This window comes from Entelurus aequoreus, linkage group LG02 (assembly GCF_033978785.1).
Source record: "Entelurus aequoreus isolate RoL-2023_Sb linkage group LG02, RoL_Eaeq_v1.1, whole genome shotgun sequence".
Taxonomy (NCBI): domain Eukaryota; kingdom Metazoa; phylum Chordata; class Actinopteri; order Syngnathiformes; family Syngnathidae; genus Entelurus; species Entelurus aequoreus.
In genome coordinates, this window is record NC_084732.1 from 79,147,181 (window position 1) to 79,162,180 (window position 15,000).

Here is a 15,000-nt window from a genome sequence, read left to right on the forward strand (position 1 = left end):
ATTCAGATAGGGAAGATGCTGTGAGAGCCGGGGGTGACCTGATATTCAGCTGGGAATGACTACAACAGTAAATAAACACAAGACATATATATACTCTATTAGCCACAACACAACCAGGCTTATATTTAATATGCCACAAATTAATCCTGCATAAAAACACCTGCATGTTTGTTACGCTAGCTCCTAGCTCCTCTGCTAGCTCCTAGCTCCATAGAACACGCCAATACAATTCAAACACCTGATCAACACACACAATCACTCAGCCCAAAAGACCGTTCACCTAACCCAAGGTTCATAAAGCTTATATATTTTTAAAAAGTTACGTACGTGACGCGCACATACGGTCAAGCTATCAAATGTTTAGCAGCCAAGGCTGCATACTCACGGTACCTGATATTCAGCTGGGAATGACTACAACAGTAAATAAACACAAGACATATATATACTCTATTAGCCACAACACAACCAGGCTTATATTTAATATGCCACAAATTAATCCTGCATAAAAACACCTGCGTGTTTGTTATGCTAGCTCCTAGCTCCTATGCTAGCTCCTAGCTCCATAGAACACGCCAATACAATTCAAACACCTGATCAACACACACAATCACTCAGCCCAAAAGACCGTTCACCTAACCCAAGGTTCATAAAGCTTATATATTTTTAAAAAAGTTACGTACATACGCAAAAAAAAGTTGCGCACATACGGTCAAGCGATCAAATGTTTAGAAGCCAAAGCTGCATACTCACAGTAGCACGTCTGCGTCTTTGTCATCCAAATCAAAGTAATCCTGGTAAGAGTCTGTGTTGTCCCAGTTCTCTACAGGCGTCTGTGTATCGAAGTCAAAAGTCCTCCTGGTTAGAGTCTCTGTTATCCGAGTTCTTCCATCTTGACTGCATCTTTCGGGAATGTAAACAAAGAAGCGCCGGCTGTGTACTGTTGTTGCTGACTACGTTCGAAAAATACGTCCATTTCGCACCGACAACTTTCTTCTTTGCTTGCTCAGCTTCCTTCTCCATAATGCAATGAACATGATTGGAAAAGATTCACGAACACAGATGTCCAGAATACTGTGGAATTATGAAATGAAAACAGAGCTTTTTCGTATTGGCTTCAATGTGGAAGGCATACCCGTGTTCGCCGGGCTACGTCACGCGCATACGTCATCCTCAGAGGCGTTTCGAACCGTAAGTTTAGCGGCAAATTTAAAATGTCACTTTATAAGTTAACCCGGCCGTATTGGCATGTGTTATAATGTTAAGATTTCATCATTGATATATAAACTATCAGACTGCGTGGTCGGTAGTAGTGGGTTTCAGTAGGCCTTTAAGGACTGCGCCGAGAAAAAACAAAAATACAACAAAAACCATCCCAAGGCGAAAGCACTAAAGGAGGACTATGTTATTGTTAACTTTATTACTCTAGTATACTCTGGACTGAAGCTGTGTGCCTTCATTGTTTTTGTAGCTGTTGTTTTGAGGCATGTTAAAAAAAAAAAAAAAAATGCACCTTGTGAAAGTCAAAGTATAGTATTTCCCATAGTTGTAGTGGGTATCAGGATTATCTCAGGGAGAGCATGTCCCAAATTCCAAGATGCTGTTTTGAGGCATGTTAAAAAAAATAATGCACTTTGTGACTTCAATAATAAATATGGCAGTGCCATGTTGGCATTTTTTTCCTTAACTTGAGTTGATTTATTTTGGAAAACCTTGTTACATTGGTTAATGCAGGGGTAGGGAACCTATGGCTCTAGAGCCAGATGTGGCTCTTTTGATGACTGCATCTGGCTCTCAGATAAATCGTAGCTGTCATTGCTTAACACGATAAGTAATGAATAATCCCGCTGGTAATTACAGTGTTAAAAATAACCACGTAACAACCAGACTACAAAGCCATCAGCAAAACCATGCAACACCAGAAGTCGCATTAATGGTAAGAAGTATTTTATTTATTATTGGTTAGCTTCACAATAACACTGTAATTAAAAATAATGAGAAACTTATTATACTTTAAAAATGTTGGTCTAACTTAAAAATGCACGCATTTAGTTGTTTTCGGTGTTAACATTTTTTATACGGCTCTTACGGAAATACATTTTAAAATATTTGGCTTTCATGGCTATCTCTGCCAAAAAGGTTCCCAACCCCTGGTTTAATGCATCCAGCGGGGCATCACAACAAAATTAGGCATAATAATGTGTTAATTCCACGACTGTATATACCGGCATCGGTTGATATCGGAATCGGTAATTAAGAGTAATTATATCGGCAAAAAAGCCATTATCGGACATCTCTACTTTATAGGCGTAACGGATGAAATCCCCATAACCTGTATTGTTAGCTGCCTTTTGCTACTAGTTTTTGGCTATTTAGAACGAACAGAAAAGACAAAGAAATGCGTGTTCTTGCCTCACAATATGTTGGGGATGACGTGCAAAATGAATTGAAAAAAAATGCAGTTTTCCTATGAAGTACATCCATTTTTGCCCGACTCTAAGTATAATTAAATGCATCATTTTAAACCCCAGTGTTGTATCTAAGGCGTTGTTTTATTCATGTATAAAGCAGGAGCTGGCCTACATTGAGTTTGTTTGTTTGACAGCTGCTCGGATGCCTGGAACGAACTGCACCAATGACTCAGAGGAGATTATCAAGGGGCTACGGCCGCCGTGTCCTAACGTTTATGCCAACTGGCTGGTCATCCTGCTTCTGGTCATCTTCCTTCTCGTCACCAACGTCCTGCTGCTCAACCTGCTCATTGCCATGTTTAGGTCAGGAGTTCACAAGCTGAAAGGTTTATGGATTTATGAAAATCCCTTTTGAGTGCGTACATTTTTTTTGCAATGCTTCTAAAATAGTTTCTGTTTGTTGACATGGTAGCTACACGTTCCAGGTTGTACAAGGCAACACTGACATTTTCTGGAAGTTCCAGAGATATAACCTGATCGTGGAGTACCACAGTCGCCCGGCGTTGGCTCCACCGTTCATTATCATCAGTCACCTCTCCCAGCTCCTCCTCAGCCTCGTTAAGCGGCCCGAGTCCAAGCAGGAGCACCTTGGTGAGATGATTTATTGTAGGCCGACAGGCGTCCTACTTAATCCTACTGGGGACATTTTGTGTGTTTATACTAGAGCGAGAGCTGCCAGCCGGGCTGGACCAGCGGCTGATGACATGGGAGACGGTACAGAAAGAAAACTACCTGGCTAAACTCGAGCGCCAGCATTGGGACAGCAGCGAGGAGCGACTCAAGAGTACATCCTCAAAGTATTTGTTTTTGTTCTTCTTCTAGTTATGGGTTGGACAGAGGGAGATGACGGCAACATACACCAGGGGGCAGTAATGTTCAATAATTTATTATATATATATATATACACTACCGTTCAAAAGTTTGGGGTCACCCCAAACAATTTTGTGGAATAGCCTTAATTTCTAAGAACAAGAATAGACTGTCGAGTTTCAGATGAAAGTTCTCTTTTTCTGGCCATTTTGAGCAGTTAATTGACCCCACAAATGTGATGCTCCAGAAACTCAACCTGCTCAAAGGAAGGTCAGTTTTGTAGCTTCTGTAACGAGCTAAACTGTTTTCAGATGTGTGAACATGATTGCACAAGGGTTTTCTAATCATCAATTAGCCTTCTGAGCCAATGAGCAAACACATTGTACCATTAGAACACTGGAGTGATAGTTGCTGGAAATGGGCCTCTATACACCTATGTAGATATTGCACCAAAAACCAGACATTTGCAGCTAGAATAGTCATTTACCACATTAGCAATGTATAGAGTGTATTTCTTTAAAGTTAAGACTAGTTTAAAGTTATCTTTATTGAAAAGTACAGTGCTTTTCCTTCAAAAATAAGGACATTTCAATGTGACCCCAAACTTTTGAACGGTAGTGTATATATAGTCATATATATATAATAATCAAACAATACTAAATATACTAACTAAGGAAATGGAGTGTGACAAAATCCAAGAGTGTGTATGGTGTAAGACTCTGTGTGTAGATTATCTGTTGAGTGTTACCGTAAATGTTGAACGAGAGACGAGGAAGTCCAGGGGAGAGAGAAGTCTACAGGTACAAGTCCAAAGCGGGGGAAGTCAAGGATCGAGGGAGGCAGTCAGAGTCCAGAGGGAGATCCAGGGAAAAGTGAGACGCACAGCTCACTTTCAAGGCGACGGAGGGTACTGCGGGGACGACACAAGAAAACACACACTGAAAACACGGAGGGGCAAGCACAGAGAGAGCTGGATTGCATCAAGCAGGACGTGGCTTACTGTACGCGAACAGAAGGTTATATTCAGGCGCGGGATGGCAGGTTGTGCCGGCTTATGAAGGCAGCTCGCTCATCACGGGCAGGTGTGCTGATTGCAGATTGTCTCCAGGCGCGAGGAGGCACGCCCGCAGCGGCAAGAGAGCGCCTGTGATGAGGGCGCATTCCACCGTGACACTTGTAACTCAAATCACCGTATTTTTCGGACTATAAGGCGCACTTAAAATCCTTTCACTTTGGGGCGGTATAGCTCGGTTGGTAGAGCGGCCGTGCCAGCAACTTGAGGGTTGCAGGTGCAATCCCCGCTTCCGCCATCCTAGTCACTGCCGTTGTGTCCTTGGGCAAGACACTTTACCCACCTGCTCCCAGTGCCACCCACACTGGTTTAAATGTAACTTAGATATTGGGTTTCACTATGTAAAGCGCTTTGAGTCACTAGAGAAAAGCGCTATATAAATATAATTCACTTCACTTCACTTCATTTTCACAAAAATCGACACGGCGCCTTATAACCCGCTGCGCCTTTTGTGTGTATTAATTCTGGTTGTGCTTACCGACCTCGAACCTATATTATTTGGTACATGGTGTAATAAGTGTGACCAGTAGATGGCAGTCACACATAAATGGACCTGTGGATGCTGCATGTTTTTTTACATCAGTAGGTCGTAAATTCAAACCGAGTCATTCCAAAGACTATAAAAATGGGACCCATTACCTCCCTGCTTGGCACTCAGCATCAAGGGTTGGAATTGGGGGTTAAATCACCAAAATGATTCCAGAGCGTGGCCACCGCTGCTTCTCACTGCTCCCCTCACCTCCAAAGGGGTGGAACAAAGGGATGGGTCAAATGCAGAGAGTCATTTCACCACACCTAGTGTGTGTGTGACTATCAGTGGTACTTTAACTTAGCTTTTAAATAAATGACGCTTGCAAGTACCGGTAAGCAAGCAACACCAAAACGTTGATGTTTCATTGAGAACATAGAACATTAAACACGGCACTTAAAAGTCCTTCAAAATATTTTAGTACGTAAGCTACAAAGCCGCACCGTTGATGGAATGCGGACTCTTCTGGCTACCAGAGTCAGGCGTACTGTGCTTCAACATATGGGTATTATTATGGTGTGTGTATAAGGACCCCAAAATGGCACCTTTTTGGAGATATATTATTACATACACATATAAACCAACATTTCTTACCTACTGGTACCTGCTGATGTGTATTTGGGGTCTGCATAAGTCACGAAATTTGCACACGTCCGCCATCGCAGTTCGTGCCGTAGTCAATAAGCTCCTTCTTTTTCTCTATTCTCTTGTCCTCTGCTATTGCCATTTCTAATACAAAGTAGTGTGCAGTTCTAACTTAATCTATCAGTAGAATCGCGATGGCAGAGCTAAAAACTACCGCTACAACAAAGATGACCGGGAGAAGACGTTGTCGAAGTGAAGCCACGTAAATAAGACCGCCTATAAAAAGGTGCATCCTTAATAGAAGGTCAGAGAGCGGATTCAAGATGGTCTGTAATCAGTAATCAATGCAACATTTTGACCAAAGAACCACCATTACATGTTATGTAGACCACAAGAAAGTGTTTTAAACCTAGGGGTAAAAAATCACAATATGACCCCTTTAATGCGCCCTGTAATCCGGTGCGCCTTTTGTATGAAAATAGACCTGTATAGACCCGCTCATTGGAAGTGCGCCTTATAATCCGGCGCACGCTATGGTCGGAAAAATATAGTACATGACCTCTGTAAACTAGGGGGCCGCATACAGAACTCTGATGAACTCATGGAAATACAAACACAAAATACATTAACATATTTCCCTATTAAGAAACAACATACTCCAATCTACACTTACAGTATAGGTTGTATTTTTGCCTCATTCCTGTGAGACGCCTGCATGTGACTGAAGATTTAAAGGAGCAACCAGAATTATTCCGTACATTAGGCGCACCGGGTTATAAGGCGCACTGTCGATTTTTGAGAAATTGAAAGGATTTTAAAGGTGCCCTTTTAGTCCGAAAAAACGGAAATACTAAACACAATACTATATGGCTACAACTACACAGATAAGACATGAAGCAGGTAAAACACACATTGTTAAATATAGAACACAAATTGTAGCATTTTGAAACAAAATCAGTGTTTCCCACACATTCATTTATTTGTGGCGGCCCACCACGAAAGAATTACATCCGCCACAAATAAAAAATAAAAAAATGTTTTTTTTATTATTTTTTTTTTTTTTTTGTCCTGTCCAGCTTCTCAGGCAAATCATATAGTTGATGTACATGCCCATATAGGCTGTTCAGATTTACTTTACAAAAGAGAAGTGTAGGATACTTCTCTTGTTGCCTTATTTGTATTTGACCACTACTGTTTTCTGTTTATTTGTTACAGACTGTGGCAGGACACCTCTGCCTCTGTTTCACTTTATGTTGCTGGTAAATAATATGGTTGTAGTAGTAGGCTAAAGTTAAATTATTTAGTATGCACTAATTAAAGGGGCAGAGCTTTAAGAGACATTTTAGCTTTTATATTTTATAAGATATATTTTTTGTAAGAACCACAATTAATAAATATATTTCAGTGAATAACTTATTGTTCAAATCTGTATATAAATATGTACATAAAGTGTTGTAATTATATTGTAAAATGGATGGATGGATGGATGGATGGATGGACGTTTAAAACAAAACTGTTATTATTAATTAGTAAGTATACATTTTTTGAGTCTTTTTAGAGAAAATCATATCATTGTAGTAAATTATGCAAATGTATCGATGATGTCATGGTGACCACGCCCATAGCCACACCTATAGCCACGCCCCCACCGCCACAGGTATCTTGGCAGTTTATGGGAAACACTGACAATTCAGTCATTTTACAAGCATTAGTTTACGCTACGTGGGCGGTTTGGACTGCGCTAATTATTGGCAACAAGCTAGCCAGCTGCGGGTGCATCTGTATGTATCTATATGTGCAAAGCAGGGGAGGTGGTTAACTATATTACTTCTATACTCCTTGTGGACGTCTGCATGATTGTTATTGAAGTGTTTATCTGAGTTCGAAGCAAAGATTGTAATACTTTAATGCCACCTTTGGCGAGGCATGTTTTAAAGGCCTACTGAAACCCACTACTACCGACCACGCAGTCTGATAGTTTATATATCAATGATGAAATCTTAACATTGCAACACATGCCAATACGGCCGGGTTAACTTATAAAGTGCAATTTTAAATTTCCCGCGAAACTTCCGGTTGAAAACGTCTATGTATGATGATGTTTGCGCGTGACGTTAATGGTTGAAACGGAAGCATTCGGACACATTGTATCTCAATACAAACAGCTCTGTTTTCATCGCAAAATTCCACAGTATTCTGGACATCTGTGTTGGTGAATCTTTTGCAATTTGTTTAATGAACAATGGAGACTGCAAAGAAGAAAGCTGTAGGTGGGATCGGTGTATTAGCGGCTGGCTGCAGCAACTGGCTGAAGAAATACAACTCTTAGCTGATAACAACAATTGCAAGGCATTCTTTACAGCGACAAAAGAGATATATGGACCATCTATATAAGGTCAGGTGCCCCTCAAGAGCAAAGACGGGGGTACCATTCTGAAGACCAACAAAGAAATCAATGCACGGTGGCGAGAGCATTTTGAAGAACTGCTGAACCAACAAACTGTCTATAACAGGGATGTTCTCAATGCCATACCCCAACAGACCATCAAAATGGACCTAGGAGACATACCAACCCTGGAAGAAATGAACAAATCCATCTCACGAATGAAAGCTGGCAAAGCGGCAGGCCCAGACGGAATTCCAATTGAAATATTTAAGCATGGTGGAAACAAACTACAAGAACATCTATATCAAATTATACAAAAAATTTGGAGCGAGGAAGAAATACCACCAGAGTTAAAGAATGCCAACATTGTGAAGATATACAAGGGAAAGGGTGATAGAGCAGAATGTGGCAATTACAGAGGCATATCACTACTCAGTACTGCCGGTAAGGTCCTGTCAGGAATCCTCAACACAAGACTTCAGACCATTGCTGAGGACATACTCCCAGAATCTCAATCCGGCTTTAGACCAAACAGAGGAACAACTGACATGATATTCTCAGTGAGACAACTCCAAGAAAAATGCATTGAACAAAATAGGCCCCTCTATATGGCGTTTATTGACCTCACAAAAGCATTTGACACTGTCTCCAGGGAACTACTTTGGGAAGTACTGGCAAGATCAGGATGTCCTCCAAAATTCATCAGTATAGTCCGATTAATGCATGACAATATGACAGCTACAGTACTTGGGAATGGCCATGATTCTGCTCCTTTTGAAGTAAAAACTGGAGTAAAACAGGGATGTTTGAAAGCCCCGACACTGTTCTCCGTCTTTATCTCTGTTGTGATCCACATTGCATATTCACGAATACCAGCTGAGCTATTTCAAATTGCATTTCGGCCAGATAGAAAACTGTTCAACCTGAGGAAGCTGCAAGCCAGAACAAAAGTTTCAAGGTCCACAGTGGTAAAATTTCAATATGCCGATGATAATGCAATAGCAGCCCAGAGTGCAGAAGATTTGCAAGTAATACTGGATGCATTTAACTATGCATACACACAACTTGGACTTAAAATAAATGCAAAGAAAACACAAGTACTCTACCAACCATCGCCTAAGGACATCATCCTGCAACCACCAGCAATAAAGATAGAAGAAGTGGCTCTTGAAAATGTAGAAAGCTTCACATACCTTGGTAGTATAATGTCTTCAAATGCTAACATTGATGCAGAAGTCAATCACAGAATCAGGCAAGCTGCTGCAGCCTTTGGAAAGCTTAAGACTCGAGTGTTCCAAAATCATGACATCAGGCTAGATGCAAAAATCAAAGTGTTCAGAGCAATTGTTATAACAACTTTGCTATATGGTTCAGAGGCATGGACAGCATATCAAAGACACATCACAGCACTTGAAAGGTTTCAACAGCGATGTCTACGCCAGATGATGAATATTAAGTGGCAAGATGTGAGAACAAACATCAGTGTACTTGAACAGGCCATGCTTCCCAGTGTAGAGAGTACAATTGTTAAATACCAACTACGATGGACAGGGCATGTCGTATGGATGAATGACGACAGACTGCCAAAACAGATGTTGTACTGTCAGCTAAATGAAGGGAAAAGAAATGTTGGCGGGCAGAGAAAACGCTACAAGGATTGCTTAAAGAAGACTTTGAAGCAATGTGAAATAGATACTACATCCTGGGAAGACCTAGCAAAAGACAGAATAACATGGAGAACTGCAGTCAGTGAAGGAGTGACAAAGTATGAGGAGAAAAGAACATCTATGATACTTGAAAAAAGGAGGAGGAGACTGGAAAGAAGAGTCATGCCAAAATGTATATTACCACCTGGTCTGATCTGTCCCATATGCGGCAGAAACTTCAAAGCTCGTATTGGCTTGTACAGTCACTACAGAGCACATCATTCTTAGGGACGATGGACCCCTATCTTCTAACAGAAGAGGAGCCAGCAAGCAAGCAAGCAAGCAGCAACACAACCAGGAGGACTTTGAGGACAGCAGACGCGCTATCCGACGCTAGCCGCCGACCGCATCGATGAGAAGTCCTTCGTCGCGCCGTCGATCGCTGGAACGCAGGTGAGCACGGGTGTTGATGAGCAGATGAGGGCTGGCGTAAGTGGAGAGATAATGTTTTTATCATAGCTCTGACGAGGTCCCATAGCTAAGTTAACTTCAATGGCGTCGTTAGCAACAGCATTGATAGGCTTCGACAGGCGGCACAGCATTAACCGTGTGGTTACAGGTTCGGTGTCTCCTGATAGTAGTATTGTTGATCTGCTGTCTATCCTTACAGTCAGGGGCTTATTTATTTTGTTTCTATCTGCATTTAAGCACGATGCTATCACGTTAGCTCCGTAGCTAAAGTGCTTCGGAGATAAAAGTCACTGTGAATGTCCATTTCGCGTTCTCGACTCTCATTTTCAAGAGGATATAGCATCCGAGGTGGTTTAAAATACAAATCCGTGATCCACAATAGAAAAAGGAGAGAGTGTGGAATCCAATGAGCCCTTGTACCTAAGTTACGGTCAGAGCGAAAAAAGATACGTCCTGCACTGCACTCTAGTCCTTCACTCTCACGTTCCTCATCCACGAATCTTTCATCCTGGCTCAAATTACTGGGGTAATCGTCGCTTTCTCGGTCCGAATCGCTCTCGCTGCTGGTGTAAACAATGGGGAAATGTGAGGAGCCTTTCAACCTGCGACCTCACGCTACTTCCGGTACAGGCAAGGCTTTTTTTATCAGCGACCAAAAGTTGCGAACTTTATCGTCGATGTTCTCTACTAAATCCTTTCAGCAAAAATATGGCAATATCGCGAAATGATCAAGTATGACACATAGAATGGATCTGCTATCCCCGTTTAAATAAAAAAAAATCATTTCAGTAGGCCTTTAAAGCCCAGCTTGCAGTGCGGCGCTTCCGTGTTTAAAGCGTCACCTTTATCGGTAGTTTTGAAGCCCAAATACCTCCATTTGTTATGGTTACAGAGAGGAGATGACGGCTCAGACACCAGGGGGCAGTGATGTACTATGATTTATTATATATATAATTAATAAACATATATAATAATAATAAACATTACTACTAAACAATAGAATGGAGTGTGTGACCAAACTACAAGAGTGTATGGTGTAAGACTATGTGTGTAATTGATTGTCGTGTATTACCGTGATGTTGAGGAGAGCGAGAGGAGGGACAAAGCAGTAGGAGAGTCCGTGAACAGGCAAGGGGATCGAGGGTAGGAGCGAGGCAGCGTAGTCCGTGTCCGAGTAGGGGTCGAGGATCGAGGAAGGCAGTCCAAATCACAAAAATGGAACGACAAGAGATCACAACGGGGAGACTCGGGAAGGCACTGTGGGAGAACAAACAAGGACGTCAGACACGGAGGGAAAACGCACAGAGAAACAGAGAGAGAGAGCATAAGGCTTCGGCTTACGGTACACAATTCAGAAACTAAGTTCCCGCAAGGATCCTTGGGTCCACTGGTCTTTTATTCAGCTCCCTCTCATCAGGTCCAGGTGCGCTGATAGCTGATCGCCCACAGCCTTGCCGGCATGTGGCCGTGACGCGGCCGTGGGCGCGTCCCGAGGTGTGGCAAGCAGAGCGCAAAGATGAGGGCACATTGCAATGCGCCCTGGACGTGACACCATTTTGCGCTTCACGCACCTTCTTTACCTGTAGAAATTCCCTTTTGTGCCGTTCTTCCTCTCCATGCCGTTTTTGCCTGTATGTGTGCGTGCTGACATACTCAACATCATGCGCCTCGGCTCTGTACATCACCGTTGCACAGCAGCATGCAGATGAAAAAAGTACAGGTATTTTTCAAAGCAGTATAGTATTGTTTTTAATTCATAAGTATCACAGTACTGTATTAGTACTGGTATACCATACAACCCCCATTAGTGATGACTTGCAAATCTGCATTGGGCCAGGTGATGATGTTTGGTGGCATTCCAATGAGATTTATGAAGACGACTGCCTGAAGAAAACATGCTTATTTCCCACAGTCATGGATGATATGGGGCTGCATGTCAGGTAATGGCACTTGGGATATAGCTGTCATTACATCTTCAATGAATACACAAGTCTACGTTGACATTTTGGACACTTGTCTCACTCCATCAATCGCAAGGGTGTTTGGGGATGATGACATACTTTTTCAAGATGTTAATGCATCTTGCCATAGAGCAGTGACGTGCAGTCACTAGGAAAGAAAAAAAATGTAAAAAGAAAAAAAAATAATTAAATTGTTATATGTATCCAGTGATTATACTATAAAGTTATTTTCCATTTAACTTCACCCGTTTTAGATTATTTTTATTCAAAATCGCTGAATTTTCACATTTGCCGTTCAAATACTGAGAAGAGACGGTGCGGTGATCAGCAGCCAGTTGAGGCACGTCACTCAGTTGAGCCTCAACATGGATTGCAGACTCGGCTAACTGCTGGCCTGCTGTGCAGTGAGACCGTATTGCTATATGAACTATATTATACATTTCCATAGTTTAGTTAGCTGAGGTATATAATGTACAGTGTATTTTGTCAACAACTGTATGTGTAACATATTTCTTGTGCTGAGCAATCATAAAACTGCTTCGAAGACGCACTGGCTGAGGCTCGCAGTAATCCCGCCTCCTGGTGGTAGAGAATGCACCCCCGCCGTAGAATGCACCCCCTGACGGGAGTGTTATATCAACTAAATCCCACACTTAAACTTTCCACGTGCAAGATTGAATCTATTTAAAAAAGTTATTTAATAAGAAGCCAAAAAGTGCAAAAACAATAATGATCGTGTTGGAGGAGTTGTAAATGACTGCAGGGCCACAACATTAGGTACACCTGCAGACTGCAGCACGGATTTCATATTTCAATTACCGTATTTCCTTGAATTGGCGCCGGGAATATAGTATTCGCCTGCCTAGAATTACAGCCGGGTCAAACTCGTTTCGCAAAATAATTAGCGCATGCTTGGCACTTCCGCCGGGTCAAATATGAGTCATTAAATGACTCCCGCCTCCAGGTGGTAGATGGCGCTAGTGATCCTTCTTGCGACTACCAGTACTGCAGGAGACAGGTACTGCAGAAGAAGACAACAAGCAGCAAGCATGCAGCAATTGTTTGCTTGCACTTTTAACATGGAGGATTACATATCTAAAATAAAACCGTTTTCTAAACTGGACTTTCAATCGAAGCAGGAGGTAATAATTAAAGGAATATCTCCAGAGACTTTTAAAATTGAAGAAAGATGAGAAAGACTGCCTTTGATCAGAAGCAGCTGCACATGGACCCATCTACAAGTAAAGGTAAGATCATAATAACGTTTTTTTTATTAAATGTGTTTTTAATGATAAGGTATGCGCCGGAGTGAGAAGAGGTTTTAAAATAATTAGAGCATGCTTGCTCATTCCGCATGGTTTTGGTAACCGCAGGAGTGAGAAGAGGTTTTAAATTAATTAGCGCCCCTGCGGCTATTCAAGGAAATACGGTATTCACAACTCCTCCAACACGAACATTATTGTTTTGGCACTTTTTGGCTTCTTATTGAGCTGCTGCATTTTTTGGTTGGGTTGTTTATTTATTTTGAGTAACTCTACATTTCTAAAAGGGGAGGAATGTAATAGAGTGATCTATGTTTGTCTGTTGCCATCTCCTGGTTAATGTTGGCTATAGCGTACTGGGGTTACTTTTTGGTTGGCCAACGATTTACGTGGTGTTGCGCACCTGACGTCAAGTGTGTTGAGTCTGTTCTGAAGTCTACAGTAAAGAGACGTACTTCATCATCTCGCCTGGTTATTGCCTCTGTCACGCCAAATTTCTTCCCCCCCCCGCCCCCCCATTTACTTCCGGGGCTGCGTCCAATAAAGTCACAAAGTTGCCGGGGGTCCTTAACCGGCACGCGACTGTCCTGTTTCGCGCCCGTACAAAAGAAAACAATAATCGATTTCTTCAGATTCCAGCAGCTGTCAAAGACGAAGTATCCTTCCAGCGACGGGCAGTCAAAGCTGAAGTGCTATCGATCGCTGTCAATGACGTAAGAGGAAACATGACCACGGCACGGAAGTAAATGGGGGCGGGGGAGGTTTTTATAAGGAGGAAGACATTTGGCGTGACACCTCCAACCCAATATATTACATAAAGGTAAGACCATAATAACGTTTTTTTTTTATTAAATGTGCTTTTTTGTGTGCTACAGTTTGTATGTGTAAAGTTAAAGTTAAGTTAAAGTACCAATGATTGTCACACACACACTAGGTGTGGTGAAATTTGTCCTCTGCATTTGACCCATCCCCTTGTTCACCCCCTGGGAGGTGAGGGGAGCAGTGGGGAGCAGTGGGGAGCAGTGGGCAGCAGTGGCGCCGCGCCCGGGAATCATTTTTGGTAATTTAACCCCCAATACCAACCCTTGATGCTGAGTGCCAAGCACGGAAGAATGCTGGTATGAGCTTTTAAACATAATCCGTTAACTGCTGCCAATCAAATGGTGAATACGATACTCTTTAGGGTTCATATGTTTGTAAATCTGACTGTGATGAAGTCGGTGCCTCACCAGCCATGAACCTCACCGCACGTCGCTGCCATAGAGCAAAAACTGTGAAAACTTTCCTCGAAGAAAGACACGTAAGGGCAATGTCATGGCCTGCAAATAGTCCAGATTTCAATCAAACTGAAAATCCCTGGTGGAAATTGAAGAAAATGGTCCGTGACAAGACTCCAACCTGCAATCGGAGAAAGTTGGAGCAAGAGTGATGAGGAGTACTGTTTGTCACTAGTGAAGTCCATGCCTCAGAGACTGCAAGCTGCTATAAAAGCCAGAGAGTTGTGCAACAAAGTACTAGTGTTGTGTTGGAGTTGTGTTTTTTGTTTGTTTTTCATGATTCCATCATTTTATCCTCAGAACCGACTGATTCCATCATTTTTTCACTCTGCTTGATCTAAAAATGAAACAGTTACTGACTATAAGAGGCTGTTAGGGACATCATTCAGAATGACCTCTTACATACACTACTGAAACGCTCTCACACAAACAACTGATTTTTTTTCCCCTCACACACACTACTGCATTTCTCTCTCTCTCACACACACTACTGAAACACTCTCATACACACTACTGAAGTCCTCTCATACACA

At 42.1% G+C, this 15,000-nt stretch overlaps 1 protein-coding gene and 1 long non-coding RNA gene across 2 annotated transcripts in view; one reads left to right on the forward strand and one right to left on the reverse strand.

Moving 5' to 3' along the window:
* The window catches only part of LOC133639638 (uncharacterized), a 13,272-nt gene extending 4,148 nt beyond the window's left edge, over nucleotides 1–9,124 (reverse strand). The window contains exons 1-3 of the long non-coding RNA XR_009823825.1: nucleotides 9,044–9,124; nucleotides 4,279–4,422; nucleotides 4,027–4,188 (exon numbers count right to left, since the gene is read on the reverse strand). This is a non-coding gene — a long non-coding RNA (uncharacterized LOC133639638). The remainder of the gene's footprint in view (nucleotides 1–4,026; nucleotides 4,189–4,278; nucleotides 4,423–9,043) is intronic.
* The window catches only part of trpm5 (transient receptor potential cation channel, subfamily M, member 5), a 78,208-nt gene that overhangs the window by 61,753 nt on the left and 1,455 nt on the right, over nucleotides 1–15,000 (forward strand). The window contains exons 20-22 of the mRNA XM_062069300.1: nucleotides 2,603–2,771; nucleotides 2,881–3,059; nucleotides 3,133–3,265. Of these exons, the coding sequence (XP_061925284.1) occupies nucleotides 2,603–2,771; nucleotides 2,881–3,059; nucleotides 3,133–3,265 (481 nt within the window). The remainder of the gene's footprint in view (nucleotides 1–2,602; nucleotides 2,772–2,880; nucleotides 3,060–3,132; nucleotides 3,266–15,000) is intronic.